At 40.5% G+C, this 16,820-nt stretch overlaps 1 protein-coding gene across 2 annotated transcripts in view; it reads right to left on the reverse strand.

The window, feature by feature from the left end:
- CEP85L (centrosomal protein 85 like) overlaps nucleotides 1-10,827 on the reverse strand; it is a 146,918-nt gene extending 136,091 nt beyond the window's left edge. The window contains exon 1 of one of the 2 annotated variants that reach the window (XM_038526648.1): nucleotides 10,740-10,827. In XM_038526648.1, coding sequence (XP_038382576.1) covers nucleotides 10,740-10,812 — 73 coding nt within the window. In that variant the 5' untranslated portion in view covers nucleotides 10,813-10,827. Of the gene's footprint in view, nucleotides 1-6,678; nucleotides 6,928-10,739 lie in introns of those variants that run through there. The other variant, XM_038526649.1, reaches the window with a different exon arrangement.
- Between the last annotated feature and the right edge of the window lie 5,993 nt (nucleotides 10,828-16,820).

Raw genomic sequence — 16,820 nt, forward strand, 5'->3', positions numbered from 1 at the left:
TGGAGGAAACTGTCAAGATCTCATGCATGATTTCCCAGAATTTATGACAGAGCCAATCAAAGAAATCATGAAAGATTGTGAAAATGGCAAAATAGGTGGGAAATTAAGGCTTTCAAGATACGGATCTCGGAGAAATTCAAGAGCCAACAAACACCTCTCCAGGGAAATTAACAGAAAATAACTTGCTGGAGAGCTTCTGAACCAATGCCAGACAATGAAAAAGACGGCATAGAAGAAGCAATACCAGAAAACTGACATTAAACAATATGGCAGAAGGGTTCTGATTACTCAAGACTGCTTTGACTTCTTTTACAATGTGGACCATTCCATGATTCAAGCACTAAAACTAAAGCACATGGTGGAAGAATGACTGGTATTGCACAGTAATATTTTTGAGAAATAAAAAAGCAGAAAGTCAGAAATTAGGATGTATTTATGTAAAGTTAAGACTAAATGTGCCTGCCTCTACTGCTTGCTCTTCCACTTCCAAGACCAGCCCCTCCTTTTTCTCCTCCTCCTCAGCCTATCAACATGAAGACAAGGATAAAGACTTTTATGATGATCCACTTCCACTTAATGAACAGTAAATAATCATTATGCCAGTTAATAAACTTACCGATTATGTATATATGTGTGTTTGCATGAAAATCTAGTAATTATATTGCAAGAACTGTGTGGGACATTTCTGTGCCATCATCATCACTGCCTAAGTATTCGCCATATAGAACATCCTGTGCAAAACCTGTATGGTAGTGGATAGCCTATCTTCACATAGGCATAAAATGAGCAATATTTAATATAAAATTAACAATGTGTTCATTTTTTCACTGTTTTATAACTTTGCTTTCAAAGAATTACATTCCTTTATAGTATGCCCCTCTCTCCAGTAACTAAAAACTGTGTATCAGTCTATCAACACAAGGTTTTGTTTTTTTTTTAGAAAAAAAGCTACAGTTTCCAATAATGTATTATGAATATGACTATAATACTATATGCCATAAATATAATTATTCATTCATTATAATGTATAGACTAGGCTACTATTGAGCTATCATATTACTGCTTATTCATTGTCAATACATGAATTGTTATACCTGTAAATATATATGAATTTCTTTTTCACGCTATCTTTTCATTTTGGGTGTCTGGCATTAGACATATATAATAACATCTACAATGTTCTGTATCATTTAAGACAGTACTGATATAGATACTGACAGACAGTTCATCTTGTATACAGATGATGTAAACTTACAGTATCAATATAGTACCATATTGTATTTTCTTTTATGATTTTAACAGCATTTTCTCTGTAGCTTGCTTTATTGTAAAAATGTAGTATATGGATACATATAACATATAAAACTTGTGTTAATCAACTGTTTATGTATGGCTTCCCAGCAGGCTATTAGTAGCTACATTTTTGGAGAGTCAAGATTTATATGGATTTTCAATGCATGGGGGATTAGCATCCCTAATTTCTGTCCTACTTCCTTTTTTAAAAACTGCTATTTATATTATATACCTAGAACACAGAGGATAATTAACAAATGTCATGAAGAAAATAACATTCTAATCTTTAATTTAGATTGAATTAATTCAGAGAATGACCTGTCTTGTCTCTATTCAAGTCAATCCAGAATCACAAAGCTGTTAAGGACTAGAAAATGAAATATGCTTACTAGGAGATATATAATAAGGAAAATTTTCTCACACTATAGTTATAAGACTAGCTACTAAAATGGGAACTACTCCAGTTTTAGAGATGTGCTATAGACTTTAAAAAAAATTAAAGTCTCAGTTATCTCTACGGAGGTCCTATCATATTAAAGAAATTGAATGAATGTAAAATCAGTTTTCTCTAGAACAAAGACAGAAGCACTTCCGTAAGAACAGCAAAGACATCAGATACTGTACAATGGAACTTCTCTTTGGAAAATAGTAATGTTACATTTTTTAACACCAACTTCAATTCTATTAAATAGAATACTGAATGCCTAGAGATAACTTATTTAAAAATTATTCTTATTTCTCATACTGGAAATACAAGAAGATTAGCATCAAGTAAAGAGGCAACCTATTACATTTTCCTTCTGAAGTGTTTGTTTTTTTTTTTTTTTAAGTTGGAAACAAATGCATACAACAGCAAGTCTTCCACAATGTTATATATCTGTAAATGCACTCAGAAGAGTAACAACTAATCTTACTGAATTTTTTTTTTTACTGAATTTTTTAAATGACAACTCTACGACAGAATAAAAATAACAAAGCAGACTTGCTTTAACACAAAAAGCTGAATATAATACAAATCATGAATACAAACTGCAATGTTTCTCAAAAGTCAGGTTATCAGTGGATTATGACCAACTGTTTCACATAAAACAGAACAAAACAGAAAATATCAAAGCACATTTACTCTTGTAGGGCAGAAGATGCACATATCTCACATTTCAACACTTCTGAAATGTCAATAAGTACAAAGTACAACAGTGGCCCTCAACTGCCCCAATTCTACTATCAGCAGAAATCAATATACAACTAAGTTAAAAACAAATAAATCCAGGGAACGCAACAACAACAACAAAAAAACCTTTTCCTTAACCCTTACAAGCAATCAGTCTGTAAAACTGTTTAGTCCATTTTGCAAATACTAACTAAATTACATCTCTCCTCTCCACGCGCAACATCATAGACCATGGCTTTTGGCTGGACTGCTACAAGAATCTCTGACTTAAGTAACTCTACCCAAGACATCCTCCACCCTCCTACCAGAGTTACCTTCTGAGAATCAAATATATTATGTCATTCTCTTGTTTATATAGCTCTGTAGGTTCCTTCCTGCATATTAAATAAAACTCAAACTATTTAAGTTTGGCAAAGTTTGTCACCAATTGACAGCCACATCTTCTAATGCCTTGCAACCACTACCTCACCCATTCCAGCTCCCCTGCGAACACTCTCTAGCCACACATACCCTCCTAATCACCGCCTCCAAACAGACCAGGTCCTTTAATGACCCCAAGCTCTTTTCCTTCTCTATCTTATTTAAGTCTCAGTTCAGAATTAATTTGCTCTGTCTTCTAATTCCTCCAAGTGGTGTTAAATAACTACTACTTTGTGCTCTCCCAATGTATCATTCAAAATTCCGTAACAGCATTTACTGAATTATGTGTATGACTTTCTTCTCCCTCACCAAAGAAAGAAACTGAAAGACATTGGTCTGTTTGGTTTTTTTTTTCTTAAGTCTCTAGCACAAAGCTGCAGAGTCAGGCAGGGTCTCAATAAACATAGTCATCATTGCCACTAGGTATCAAATAAATGTTCATGGTATAAAATTAAAATTCTGGAAGCCTTATAATTAAATATAAAAAATACTTTTCCCTTTAGAGGAAAGATTAATCAGGGGTTTTGGGGGGCTGTTGTTGTCTATTTTAAAATCCAGGAGATTTTTAACTATCCTTGAGTAAGTTTGCATTTAAGTACCTATCTACAGATCAGTAAATATTTTCCAAAGCAGCTAAAAAATAATAATCATAAATGGTTTGAGGGGATGATGGCCAAAATTCCTAACAAATGAGAAAACAATCTCAACAACAACAACAACAAAAAAAAAAAAAAAAAAACAGGAAAAGTCACAAAAAAATTTAAAAACATAAAAAAGCATTTATATTATTAGTAACCATACACATACAAACAGAAAAATCTCAACCTACACTGGAGATAATCTAGCTAAAATGAAAGAAATTTAATACAGCAATATTGATGTTCTTCACTGCCATCCACCAGTCCATTTTAGTGGCTAATCATCCTCGGTTTTCTTTCTTTTTCTTTTATTGTAGAGTTAATAGTACAGCTTAATTGTAAAGAATGGACTGTGAAACCACCACGCTGCCTCAACTCAAGCTCTCTCTCACCTCTAATTAGCAGTGAGACCTTGAGTAAGTCACTTAATCTGTAGCTCAGTTTCTTTATATGTAAAAAGAGAAATCAAATTAGAATATCCATCTCATAGCGTTGTTGTGATAACTAAATGAATATAAAGAGATTTATTTTTTTAAAGTGCCAGGCATAAAGGGGGCCTGGGTGGCCCAGTCAGTTAAAGTGTCCAACTCTTGGTTTCATTTCAGGTTGTATCAGGCTCCAAGCTCAGCAGGGAATCTGCTGCTTGAGATTCTCTCCCTCTTCCTCTCCTGCTCATGCTCGTTTTTTCTCTCTCAAATAAATAAATCTTTTAAAAATTAAAGTTAAAAAATTAAAAGTGCCAGGCATAAAAACAAACACATAATGGAACAGATAAAGGACCCAGAAATAAACTCACATGTATATGGCATATTAATTTACTACAAAGGAGGCAAGAATATACAGTGGGAAAAGGATAGTCTCTTCAATAAATGGTGTTGGGCAGCCATATGCAAAAAAATGAAACTGGACCCGCCTTTATACCGTATGCAAAAATCAACTCAAAATGGGTTAAAAACTTGCATATAATACCTGAAACCATAAAACTCCTCGAAGAAAACAGAGGGATCCTAGACATTGGTCTTGGCAGTATTTTTTTTGGATTTGACACCAAAAGCAAAGGCAACAAAAGCAAAAATAAGCAGGACTACATCAAACTAAAAAGGTTTTGCACAGCAACAAAATGAAAAGGCAACCTATGAAATGGGAAAAGTATTTCCAAATCATCTATCTGATGAGGTGGGTTTTTTTTAACGTAGGATCCACACCCACCATAGAGCCCAACATAAGATTTGAACTCAAGACCTTGAGATTGAGACCTGAGCTGAGATCGAGTCAGATGCCTAACTGACCACGCCCCCCATGCCCTTCTGATAAGGGCTTAATATCCAAAATATATACAAAATTCATAAACTTATACAACTCAACAGCAAAAAAAAAAAAAAAAAAATCAGATTTTAAAATGAGCAGAGGACCTGAACAGGCATTTTTCCAAAAAAGACACACAAATGGCCAACAGGTATAAGGAAAGGTACTCAACATTACCAATCATCAGGAAAATGAAAATCAAAACCACAATGAATACCACCTCATACCCATTAGAATGGCTATTATCAAAAAGACAAATAATAAATGTTGGCAAGGATGTGGAGAAAAGGGAACCCTTGTGCACTGTTGATGGGAATGTAAATCAAAAGTGAATTTTAAGTAATCAAAAACTAGTAGTCTTTTGCTTTCTCAACATAATAAAATAATAGAGAGAATTTCATTCATTAACTACTGTAAATAATTTTAGAGAAATAAAATAGAGAATAAAATAGAGAATTTCATTCCTTAACTACTGTAAATAATTTTAGACACATTACCACATTACCCTGCCTCAGGAAATGGCACCACCATCCATCATAATTACCAAAGCCGAAACTAAGACATCATCTTTGATTCCTCTTTCCCTGCTTTTCCATCTCCAAACCCTCAGTAAATCCTTTCTCAAGTATTTTCCAAACCCATTTTCCTTTCTCCAAATCCAATCTTACCACTATCATCAATTAATTACTGCAGTAACCTATTACTGGCTTCCCTACTGCTCTTCTCTCCCCTGCCTCTCCACAATTTCTTCCCCCCCACAAAACAGCCAGGAGTGAGCTGTAAACACCAAGGACAGAGAATGTCTACTTTGTTTCCCCAACACATAGAACAGTGTCTGCCTCATAGTAGACACTCCCAAGTGAATGAACAGCCATCTCTCCTCCCCTTTCATAGTTAGCTTCCCCTCACAAAGAATAGAATCCAAACTTCTTACAATGCCTTACATTATCAGGCCTCCCTCCCCTCACATCCCTGTTCTCTATGTTCCAGATTCACTGGCTCTTGATATTCCTCAAACTTCTCATTTCTACCATAGAGCTGTTTCTGTACCCACCCACCCACCCCCCAAGTCTGGCTCCTCATCATTCTGGACTCAGCTCAATATTATCTCCTCAGAAATGCCTTCCCTGACCAGCTTATTCAAAGCAGCTCTACCCACCTTTGGCCATCTCACCCAGTTTCCCTTTTTTCATAGCACTCACCAGGTGAATTCTCTTGTTGTTAGTTTACTTATAGATAGCTTCCTTCTCACTAGAATGTAAGCTCCCTTAGAGCTGGGATCTAATCTTTCTTGTTCAGTGATGCATCCCTAGGGGCTAGCACAAAGCCTACTACACAATATTTATTGAAAGAATGACTCACAAACATTTACCAAGTACTTATTATGTGCCAACTATGCTAAGTAATAACAATGGATTTTTTTAATTAAAGAAAAATAGAAAGTGGAAGTAAAATATTAGTATGAAAAGCAATCTGAGGTTCATTTTACGTTGACCACTCCAGCTCTTAAAATGAAAGATGCTTTTTGATAAATTTTACTTTTCAAAATATTATTTTGACAGTGCAAAACATGAACACCTTTAAAGTAGTAATAGTTAACTACTATCTCATTGCAGGTTTGGTAGTTATCTAGATGAGACACTGTTCATTTTTTAATGCACATTTTACACATTAGTTCCCACTAATTAAGCTATCACTCAGTAAAATACTATCTAGGACTCTCCATGTCTTCATCATTTTCTCAGAATACACATACATTTCATCCAGTCAGAAAAATCATGACTATAAAATCTTTCTGTTCTCAACATACAGAAATATTCACAAGCATGACAATAGTGGTTGTCAACTCACCATTTATCGCCTGGCCTTAGATTAATTACCCAGCTTCATTCAAGCCAAGAAGTGATCAAATTCCAATTACTAATCACGTTCATTTCACAGAAGTCATCGCTAAAGTTGAGATTCACCCCTCACCTCCCAATGCCTATTATAATAGAACATGTCCAACTGAGTTTAGGTGAAAGAGTTATGTTTCATTGTTACCACAGTATTTTTAGACCCATCTAATTCAGAACCACAGCAGAAAACCTTAGTATCTGAAGTAATCATACCAGTTACCACCTCTATCATTATGACATCACTAAACATCTTAAAGCAAAACACCAACTAGGAAGGGTAGAGTTCAAGCTCAAGGCACTAAACAAATGACATTTTTTCAGATCTTATCTTTTCTATTACTTTAGCTTACTTTAAAAGTATCATATCCTACCCCCATATGTTATAAGGGTTGAATACATTAAATTTTTAAAGTATGATTTATAAAATGAATCAAGTTCAGTATAACTAGGTATAAGTACTCAAAATATCACTATAACATACTAGATTTTTAAAACCTAAGGGAAATAGAGGTGCTTGGGTGGCCCAGCCAGTTAAGCGTCCAACTATTGATTTCAGCTCAGGTCATGATCTCAAGGTTATGAGGTCAAGCCCCAAAGTCAGGCTCTGTGCAGGGCGTGGAGCCTGCTTAAGATTCCCTCCCTTCTTCTCTCTCTGCCCCTCCCTCTCTAAAAAACAAAACAAAACAATCTAAGGGAAATGTATCCATCCTTCAACCAGCTTTGAAACTATTATACATTTTGAATAGTAGGGTATTCTCAAATCCCTCAATCAAAATACCACTTGTTTTATTTATAATTAGCTTTTTAACCATACTTGCCAATAGAAAAAGGGGGAGGAGGGCTTTTGCTTCTTCTTTGTATGAATATCTAAGAACATATTCATCTTATTTACATTCATAAACAGTTACTCTATACAGCTGAAAAACTGTAGGTATCAAAACAAAATTAAATCCTAAAGCAAAGGTCAAAAGTTCAGTATTTTCCAAACCACACTAGTTCTTACTTTTTGTTTTTACTGCCATTACTTAAAAAAGTTCCCTTCAGAATTTTCAGTTGATTCTATACCTTTCATTTTCTCCTTAGTCTAGTTACACATTTGTATAAACAAATCAGTTTTAGGATACCTAGAATTAACCCACATATTGAAATAAACTCATTTCAATACTAGAAATTATTTACTTATCCCTGGTCTTCGCACTGGCCCTCAGGACCAAAAATAATTGCTGATAAATTCAATCAGAAGACAGTCTTTGTTTTCAGAAAAGCTCTAAAATCACTCAATTTAGTCAAAAGATATACTGAACATTATTCAAACATAAATTTTCAAATTCTCTAAAAGGAAAATAAATCCCCATATAAATCAACAGAGGTCATTGTCTTGACCTTCACCATCTGCCCAGTTGTAAGAAAAACTACACTTAAGTTTTTCATCTATGGGATAACTTCATAAACTAGAAAGTAATTTTAGGGGATCCCTGGGTGGCTCAGCGGTTTGGCGCCTGCCTTTGGCCAAGAGTGCGATCCTGGAGACCCAGGATCGAGTCCCGCATCAGGCTCCTGGCATGGAGCCTGCTTCTCCCTCTGCCTGTGTCTCTGTCTCTGTCTCTGCTTCTCTCTCTCTCTCTCTCTATATATATATATATATATACATAAAATGAATAAATAAATACAATCTTTAAAAAAAAAGAAAATAATTTTAAATTTTAAATACTTATTCGCTCATGGGGGTGCCTGAGTGGCTCAGTTGGCTGAGCAGCTGCCTTCCGCTCAAGTCATGGTCCCAGGGTCCTGGGATCAGTCCAGGAGTCGGGCTCCCAGCTCAGCAGAGACCCTCCTTCTCCATCTCCTCCCCACTTGTGCTCTCTCGCTGTCTCTGTCTCTTTCCCTCTCAAATAATTACATCACTATTACTAAAAGTAATCCACTCAGCATAGAGATGAAAAAAAAAATTATTGGAAAGGCATGTCCTGACTTACCAATGGTTTATCACTGTCAAAACTGAGGCAAAATATATGCTTTGTAAAGATATCCTGTCCAAATTCCTCCAACTTGGGTACTGTTTATAAAGTATTTCCTACTATAATCTTTGCTACAGTGAAGGTATAGAAGCTGCAATACAACCTCAAAGTCCTTCCTTCAGTAACTTCTAAGCACTGTGATGTTTTTCTTCCTCATGGAAAACAATGGAAGAATGGACACAATGATTGGGTGATATTATATCTCCAAACATATTATTACAAATCTATTTTAAGAGGTTAGGTTACAAAGATATTACAGATGGCTTTTGACATGTACAGGTAAATTGAAACCACTCCCTCCAACCCCTAGGGATAATGAAGTGTCTTCTCATTTACTGAAGTTACTTTGATTGCAGGATCTCAAATACTCAGTAAGCATCAGAAACCTCTTAACTGGGGTCTTCCCTTCTTGGGACAAGTAATATACATCTTATCAGAAATAATTCCCACTCACATTTTTTTTATTAAATTCCATTATTTCTAAAAGTGCTGCAGGGCCAAATTTAAAAGAAATATTTTAAATCTAACTCTGGATTTTAAAATTTACATATGTCTCCATTTAAAAGGATAGTACAGATCACTACAGCCAACAATACTGTACTATATGCCTGAAATCTGCCGAGAGTAGATCTTAAGCGTTCTTACCACTCACACAAACATATGGTAACTCTATGAGGTAATGAATAGATTAGCTAACCTGATTGCGGAGATCATTTCACTATATATATATATATATATACCTGAAATATATCAACATCAAGTTGTACACCTGAAATATACGTACAATTTCTACTTGTCAATTACATCCCCCCAATAACTGGTGAAATTATACATGCCTTAAAAAAAAAAAAACCACATCGCAAATTTCTAGACTGTAACCTAATTACCTTCCTTATTTGAAATGTTAATAGTAACTGAGCCTGATAAATTTCAAATAGCAGGAAGTACTAGCAAAAAGAAAAAAAAGAAAAAAAAATCACACTTCCGAATACTGCTTCTACCTTTTTTTTTTTTTTTTTTTTTGCAAATAGCTTGTAATGTCTACAAAATGCCAGGGGCAGGTGGAACTCAAACATTTTGCGGAACAAGGTTATTTAGGGGGTCCAGAACCACCTAAAATTGTAGGAAAAATTTGGGGTCCGTATTTATGGCAATCCCCCCCCCCCCATAAAAGGCCTATATAACTTTCAGCTTCTCGAAAAGGGCTCAAGATCCAAAGGGCCTGGAGGAACCGTCAGTGTCAAGTAACTTGTCACAGGCCAACCCAACCCTTATTTAAAAAAAAAAAATCTCGAATTGGGGCGGCGCGGGGGGGGGGCTATTTACCCTAATTTTGTGGCTGCTACACAACTCGGGGGCAGATGCGGGCGGGACGTGGCTGCGGGATGCGCCGCTCCCCGCGCACAGGGAACGCGCGACCCCGGCCCCCCCCCCCCCCCGGGGCGGACGGGCTCCCGCCGCACGTGTCCTCCGCGGACGCCGGGGCGCGCTGCAGGGGGTGACCCGCTCTCCCCGCGGGGCTCGAGTCCCCGGGCTCCCCCGCGGAGGGCACGGCGCCCCCCGGGCCTCCTCCCGCCCCCCGCGCCCCGGCAGCAGCTGCGGGCGTGGGCGCAGCCGACCCCGGGCCTCCCGGGCCGCCGCCGCCGCCGCCGCCTCCCCGCCCGGGCCCCCGCGAGCCCCGCCATCCACGTCGGCCGCACGGCCCACGGGGGCAGGGAGGAGGCCGGACAACAAAGCGCGGCCGGCGGAGGCCCGGGCCAGGCTGCGGTCGGGGCGCGGGGGCCGCGGCCCGGGGAGCCGGGAGGGCGGGACGCGGGGCCGCGCGCGGCGGGGCGGGCGGGGCGGGCGGCGCCAGATGTCAGCCCGCGGGGCCCGGGGAGGCGGCCGGGGAGGCCGGGGGGCGGGCGGCGGCGCGTCCCGAGGCCCCCGGGTGGGGTGGGGTGGGGGGGGGGGAGGCCGCGGCGCCCACGCCCGCCGGGGCGGTCCCGTTACTCACCCGCAGGGAGGCTGCGGGCTCCGCCGGGGCTGTCCCGGCCGCCGGCCTCCGGGGCCAGGAGGCGCCCCCACATCGCGGCCGGGGCGGCCGGGGGCGCACGACTCCCCGCGTCCGTCCTCCCGCGCCTTCCTTCGCCCGCGGCTGCTTCGGCGGCGGAAACTTGCGCGGAGCCCGCGGCCGCGGCGGGAGCGGGAGGGCGGGGGACGCGCCGGGCAACGGCCGCTCAGCGCCGGGCGGGGAGCGCAGGGGCCGGATTCGCCGCGGCGGCGGCGGCGGCTGCCATGGCCGAGCCCGCGGGGCTGAGAGGCCCGGGCCGGGGAGGCGGCGGCGGCGGCCGGGTGCGCGGCTGAGCCGACGCTGGGCTCCGAACCGCCAGGCGAAGTTGCAGCTGCGGCTTCTCTCCGCCCCCTGCGCCGGCAGAGCCGGAGCCCGAGCCGGGCCGGCGGGGGCGGGGCCTGGCGGGGGCGGGGCCTGGCGGGGCGGGGCTTGGCGGGGCGGGGCCTGGCGGGGGCGGGGCCTCGGGCGCTTACATAAGGCGTGCGCGGCGCGGCGCGGGGCGGGGCTGCGGCGCGGGGCGGCCGGCGCCTGCTGCGGGGTGGCCTGGCGGTCGCCCTCCCCCCGCGTCCTCGCGCTCCGCAGGCCGCGAGGAGGGGGTGCGAGGAACCGGGGCCCGGGGCTGCCTCTCTCGATACCGCCCCCCTGCGCAATCCCTCCGGCCCTCACCTGGGAGGGAGACGTGGACACCCGTCTCCGCAGCCTGACTGCTGGAGGTGAAAGGCCAGCCCGGGAGGGCGTGAGGGACTCCCTCCCCGTCTCATTTGGGGTTGGGATTAAAGTCCTCATGCTCTGCAGAAACATCGTTGAGAGATGACTTTGGGGGATAGAAAATAAGTCTTTTTTTTTTTTTTTTCCGGAATTCTCAAATTCAATGGCGAGCTGTATGGGGGCGGGGCGGGGGGGCAGGTTGCAGACAGCTACCGTGCACGAATGTGCGCAGGAAAAAGCAGAAAAAGAACAGAGTGTTCAGGGCGGGGCCGTGCATTAAAATCTAGTAGCCGGGGGGTTCAGATAAGCAGAGAGGAAGGAGTCAAAATGGCACCAAAGCAACTTCTTCACACCCTACACCTACAGCTTGACGTTGCTCCTAAGAGTATCCTGGGGGAGGGCAAAGGGTGCAGCGCCCTCTTCTTAGATCTTACCTTTCATTGGCAGTATTAGGATCCTCGTGACATTTCGATACAAAAGAGTTCATTTAATAAATATTGGTGGAGGGATCCCCGGGTGGCTCAGCGGTTTAGCACCACCTTCAGCCCGGGACGTGATCCTGGGTCCTGGGATCGAATCCCGCGCGGGGCTCCCTGCATGGAGCCTGCTTCTCCCTCTGCCTGTGTCTCTGCCTCTCTCTCTGTGTGCCTCTCATGAATAAATAAATTAAAAATCTTTTTAAAAAGGGGGGGGGGTATAGATATTGGTGGAGCGCTGTAGAAGAAGGCGGGTTCCACACCTGGCACAAGAATCAGAGATAAACTAAAAAGCAAGTCCCTACCCTCCACAAGACTTTGGGTTCAGCGATGCTTCTTCCTGTTCTGGAAGTTTGCTAACAAAGGTCTCCTATTTCTACTTAAACACTCTGCAGTTGGGAAATACTGCTTAAAACTTTTGGAGGTTAAGTTACATTTAGTTGTGTAGTCTCTTGCTTACCACATCTGTGTTATAATTCATCTGATTGCAGTCTCCCACCGGTAGAGTTCCATTTATTTCTCCAAATCATGAGCAGTTGGTCCAACGGGTCAGCTTTTTTCTGAGGATAGATGGGGACAGAAACATGGAAGGATGTGATTCCTTTTCCTGATTTAAATGTGCATAGCTCATTCGAGTAGTTTGGGTATTCAAGTTGAGAAAACTTAAATAGTTGAGGTTCAGAAAGAAACCTAAAAAATAATGATAATAAATTCCAGAAAGAATTATCAGAAGCTATACAGCTATATCAAAGTAGCCTTGTGTTCATGATTTATCGTTACATTCAGTTACAGTATTTATCAAACACCAAACTTTTTTTATAGAGTTCCAAGAAATGAATGAATGATCACAGATATATCGTGGTCCTTTGTGAGTTTAAAATATATTTATTATTTCAAAACTCTGCCAACTTCTACTCAATTCCAAGTAGTGTTTAAAGAAAAAAAAATCATTTGCTCATTTTCCTACATGTTTTTTACCAATGTGAAGGGCATGCTGCTACACACACACGAAAGAACATGTGAAGCTGAGACTACGTAGAATACTTCAACACCTATTACAGAGTAAAAGGAAATAATAAAAACATATTTCTATTTTGGCAGTTGGCACCAAAGATAAAAATTTTTGTGTTCCTACTAATTAAACTTGAAAGGCTACAGATCTAATACAATTAAAATAACGTAAATAAGTGAGAATATTACGTATATGAAGTAAACTGTAACCATATTTTTATTCATATAGATTCTGAGTATTACTGAAATCAGATTCCCCCACACGCACTATCCATAGTTCTCAGAATGATTAAAATTTATCATAGCACAGGTTTAAGAGCCTAAGAACTACCTATTACCAAGCCTAATGTTATAAATAGGCATAGTTTTGTAAGTAATGCAAATAGTGACTGTGCGCATGCGTGCGTGTGTGAGGGGTAAATACTGTTGCTTAGGTGAAATTTAGATACTTAATGTTTTCGGAGAGGACTTTTTAAAAATATAAACTAGATCACAGAAGAGTCAAACAGTACCAAAAACATCATATTTCATATCAAATCATATTAAACGCATTTGAAACATTGCATTCCAAAAAATATTAATTAAAAATGAAACATAAGTGTTGCATATATAAACTCTTTGGCTATGAATCTCTGATCTGATTAAACTATTTTACATATATTTTTCTTATATAAATTTATCATATTGGGCAAACAACCAGAGAATTGAAGAGTGATATTACAGAGGATAAAAGTAATATTTTAAAATGAGAAGAAATATCTTGTGCATAATATGAGCAAAACTCAAGAGAGGTTAATTTTTACAAAAATATGAAATATCAAAACCAACAAAATGTAGAAAAACTATCCAGTAACAATTGAAATAGCACCTAAAGAACAATTGCCACTTGAGAGGGACAGATTTGTGAATGAAGTCTAAAAATTTCCAAGGGACAGACAATTCTGGTATATCAAGGGTGTTACAAGGACTGTGATCTATAACCTCTTCCAGATCATAAAATGACAAGTTACTGAATTTATTGTGGGTTGTTGTAATCTCAAATAATCATTTATAATTATTAAAAAAAGGGAAGCTAAGAAACTCTTGCTTTTGACAATGGATTTGAAAAATCTTGATTGGATTCTTAGCAGATACATTCAACCATACAAACGTGACTAGAAGATGTATAGGTATTTCAACCTGTCTGTGCCTCAATTTCCTCATCTGTGGTATGGCTGGGCCAAGAGGGTAAGGATATCTCATCTCAAGTCCATGATTCCTGGGAGATACAGAAAATGAATCCCATCTGTACGTTTGGCTCCAAAGTTGAATTGCAATGGCCAATGAGAAAGTAGGTAAAACATGATTCACTTAATTAAGGAGCAGTCCTTTGAGTGGGAGGTGAGGCTAGGAGGGATGGAATTCAAACGAAAGACAATGTTAAATCTTCCCAGGTCCCATGACTATTTACTGGAACTGCTTAGGACTGACATAGTTGTGAATGGAATTTATTGTGGTCACTACCTGGTCATAAGGAGCCTATAGAAAAGATGCAAAGTCATTTACAATGACGGGGGACAGCAAACTTGACAGTGTATAAAGAGATAAGTTCTTCCCCGCCTGTCTTCCTGTTCAGACACCAGAAAAATAAGTATATGGAGAGAAGGGTGGGGTTTAAGAAAGCAGTTCATACCTTTACTATACACACAGCCTCCTATCTAACTTGCACTAGTAGAGGACTGTTTTAATAACTTAAAATGGCCAAAACATTATGGAATTCGATTGAGATGAACTCAGCGGAAAGGCAGGTTTTCCAGAGAGTACAGATGATAGCAGTAGTGAGACTTCAGAATATATGTTTTAAAGGAGTTGAGACTTCTCACTAAGCCAGTTAAATATTTTATGTAATCGTCAAAACAATCTGTCATCAAAATAAAAATTAAAAATAAAAGTAAAAAAAAGGAAATTTTTAAAAAAATGAACAAAGAAAAAAGGAGACAAAAAACAAACAACTATAGAGAACAAATGTGGTCATCAGAGGGGAGGAGGTGGGGAAATAAGGGAAATAGGTGAAGGCGATTAAGAGTACACTTATTGGGATCCCTGGGTGGCTCAGCAGTTGAGCATCTGCCCTCAGCCCAGGGCATGATCCTGGAGTTCTGGGATCGAGTCCCGCATTAGGCTCCCTGCATGGAGCTTGCTTCTTCCTCTACTTGTGTCTCTGCCTCTCTCTTTCTATGTCTCTCATGACTAAATAAATAAAATCTTAAAAAAAAAAAAAAGAGTACACTTATTATGATGAGCACTGAGTAATGCATAGAATCGCTGAATCATTATATTGTACACCTGAAACTAATATAACCCTGCGCATTAATTAATACTGGAATTAAAATTTAAAAATGAATAAAACAATCTCATCAACAGTCAATATTAGCTCCATTAAAGATTGGGAGAAAAAGACCTAGAGAAGTAAGGTCATACAGATAGTAAAGAGCTAGTATTCAAACCTAATTCATATGATCCCAAAGCCCATGCTTTTCCCATCATGCTCTTTAATATGTTGCAAAACAAATTATAAGATTTTTCTTCAGATGCCATGTGAGGAAAAAGTACCTAATTATAGGATTTCTGTATAATGTTTAGGGTCTGGCTAAGATTGGAAACCATGTGACATTAATCTGTGGCGTTGTATGATTTTTTTTCTTTAGCTGCAGCTAGTAGTTTGAGTATATAAAGAAGGCAGATAAAATAACAGGATTTTATGGTGTGGACACTTAGGGAAAAGGGGCAGAGAATTTAAGAAAATTGGCTAGAAAAAAAAAGAATATTGGCTAGAGAATGGGTAAAGTGATAGGAATCTAGATCTATCCTATTTGGAGAAAACAGTGAAATCAAGAGTGGCTGAAATGTTGACAGAAGGCTGGAGGAATAAGGGAGTGGATATTAATTATGAAATCGAAGAACATATAATGACAATAGGGGAGTGAATGGTGAAAAGGTGAGACATTGGGTTGAGTGGGGAGAATGTTGGTGTTTAAGATCGCAGAAGTGGGGCATTGGAGGAATGAATCAGATGCTGCACTGACGTTGCATGTCTCTGATCTCCCTTCAAAAAAACTTTGCTGTTCGCAATCAGGAATGCAGTTGACTGATGGCCTCCAGGTGTTAGCACCTGAAGGATCTGCCTCAGCTTTTGAGGGTAGGCCCCATTTTTCCTGGACAGCTCCAGCCAGTGACTGAGGATGGCAGAAACATGGGGTCCTGCCATTCTTTCCCATGCAGAACCCTTGTAATCATCGGCCTTTGTTTTCTGGTTGACTGAGACCTGGTCAGACCTGCACTGGAGTCTAGGTCTTCCCTTTCCAATCCTATTTCTTTCACACGTGCTACCCTCCGATAAACCTCTTGAACTCCTGACTCCATTTTAGCGTCTGCTTCCCAGAGAACCCAAATGAAACAACCTGTAAAGATAAAGATATAAAGGAGTTGGGTCTGTTTGTTTTAAGTAGTACAGTGGGGGTTCCCTAAAGCATGATGAAAATGTTTCTGAGGAAAGGAAATCAAGGATGGGTTACCAGGAAGGCAGCACATAGCAACATGGACTGCAACCACACAATAGTATCCATATAGAAGCACCCTACATCTGGAACAGCTGGGAAGGCAAGATTGAGGGAAGCAAACAGGTTTAAGTGGACTCAGAACACCACTTGGGCACACAAACTTAGGAGACAAAGTTCTGGGTAGTTCTGAGTGGGCTGGGCCTGGCAGCTGCTGCACCAATTAGAAAAGATTGCCACTATCCAAGGTACTTCCAGGAGCAAACTACAAATTCACAGTGTGAAATTCACAG

Source organism: Canis lupus, chromosome 1 (genome assembly GCF_011100685.1).
Source record: "Canis lupus familiaris isolate Mischka breed German Shepherd chromosome 1, alternate assembly UU_Cfam_GSD_1.0, whole genome shotgun sequence".
NCBI classification, from domain to species: domain Eukaryota; kingdom Metazoa; phylum Chordata; class Mammalia; order Carnivora; family Canidae; genus Canis; species Canis lupus.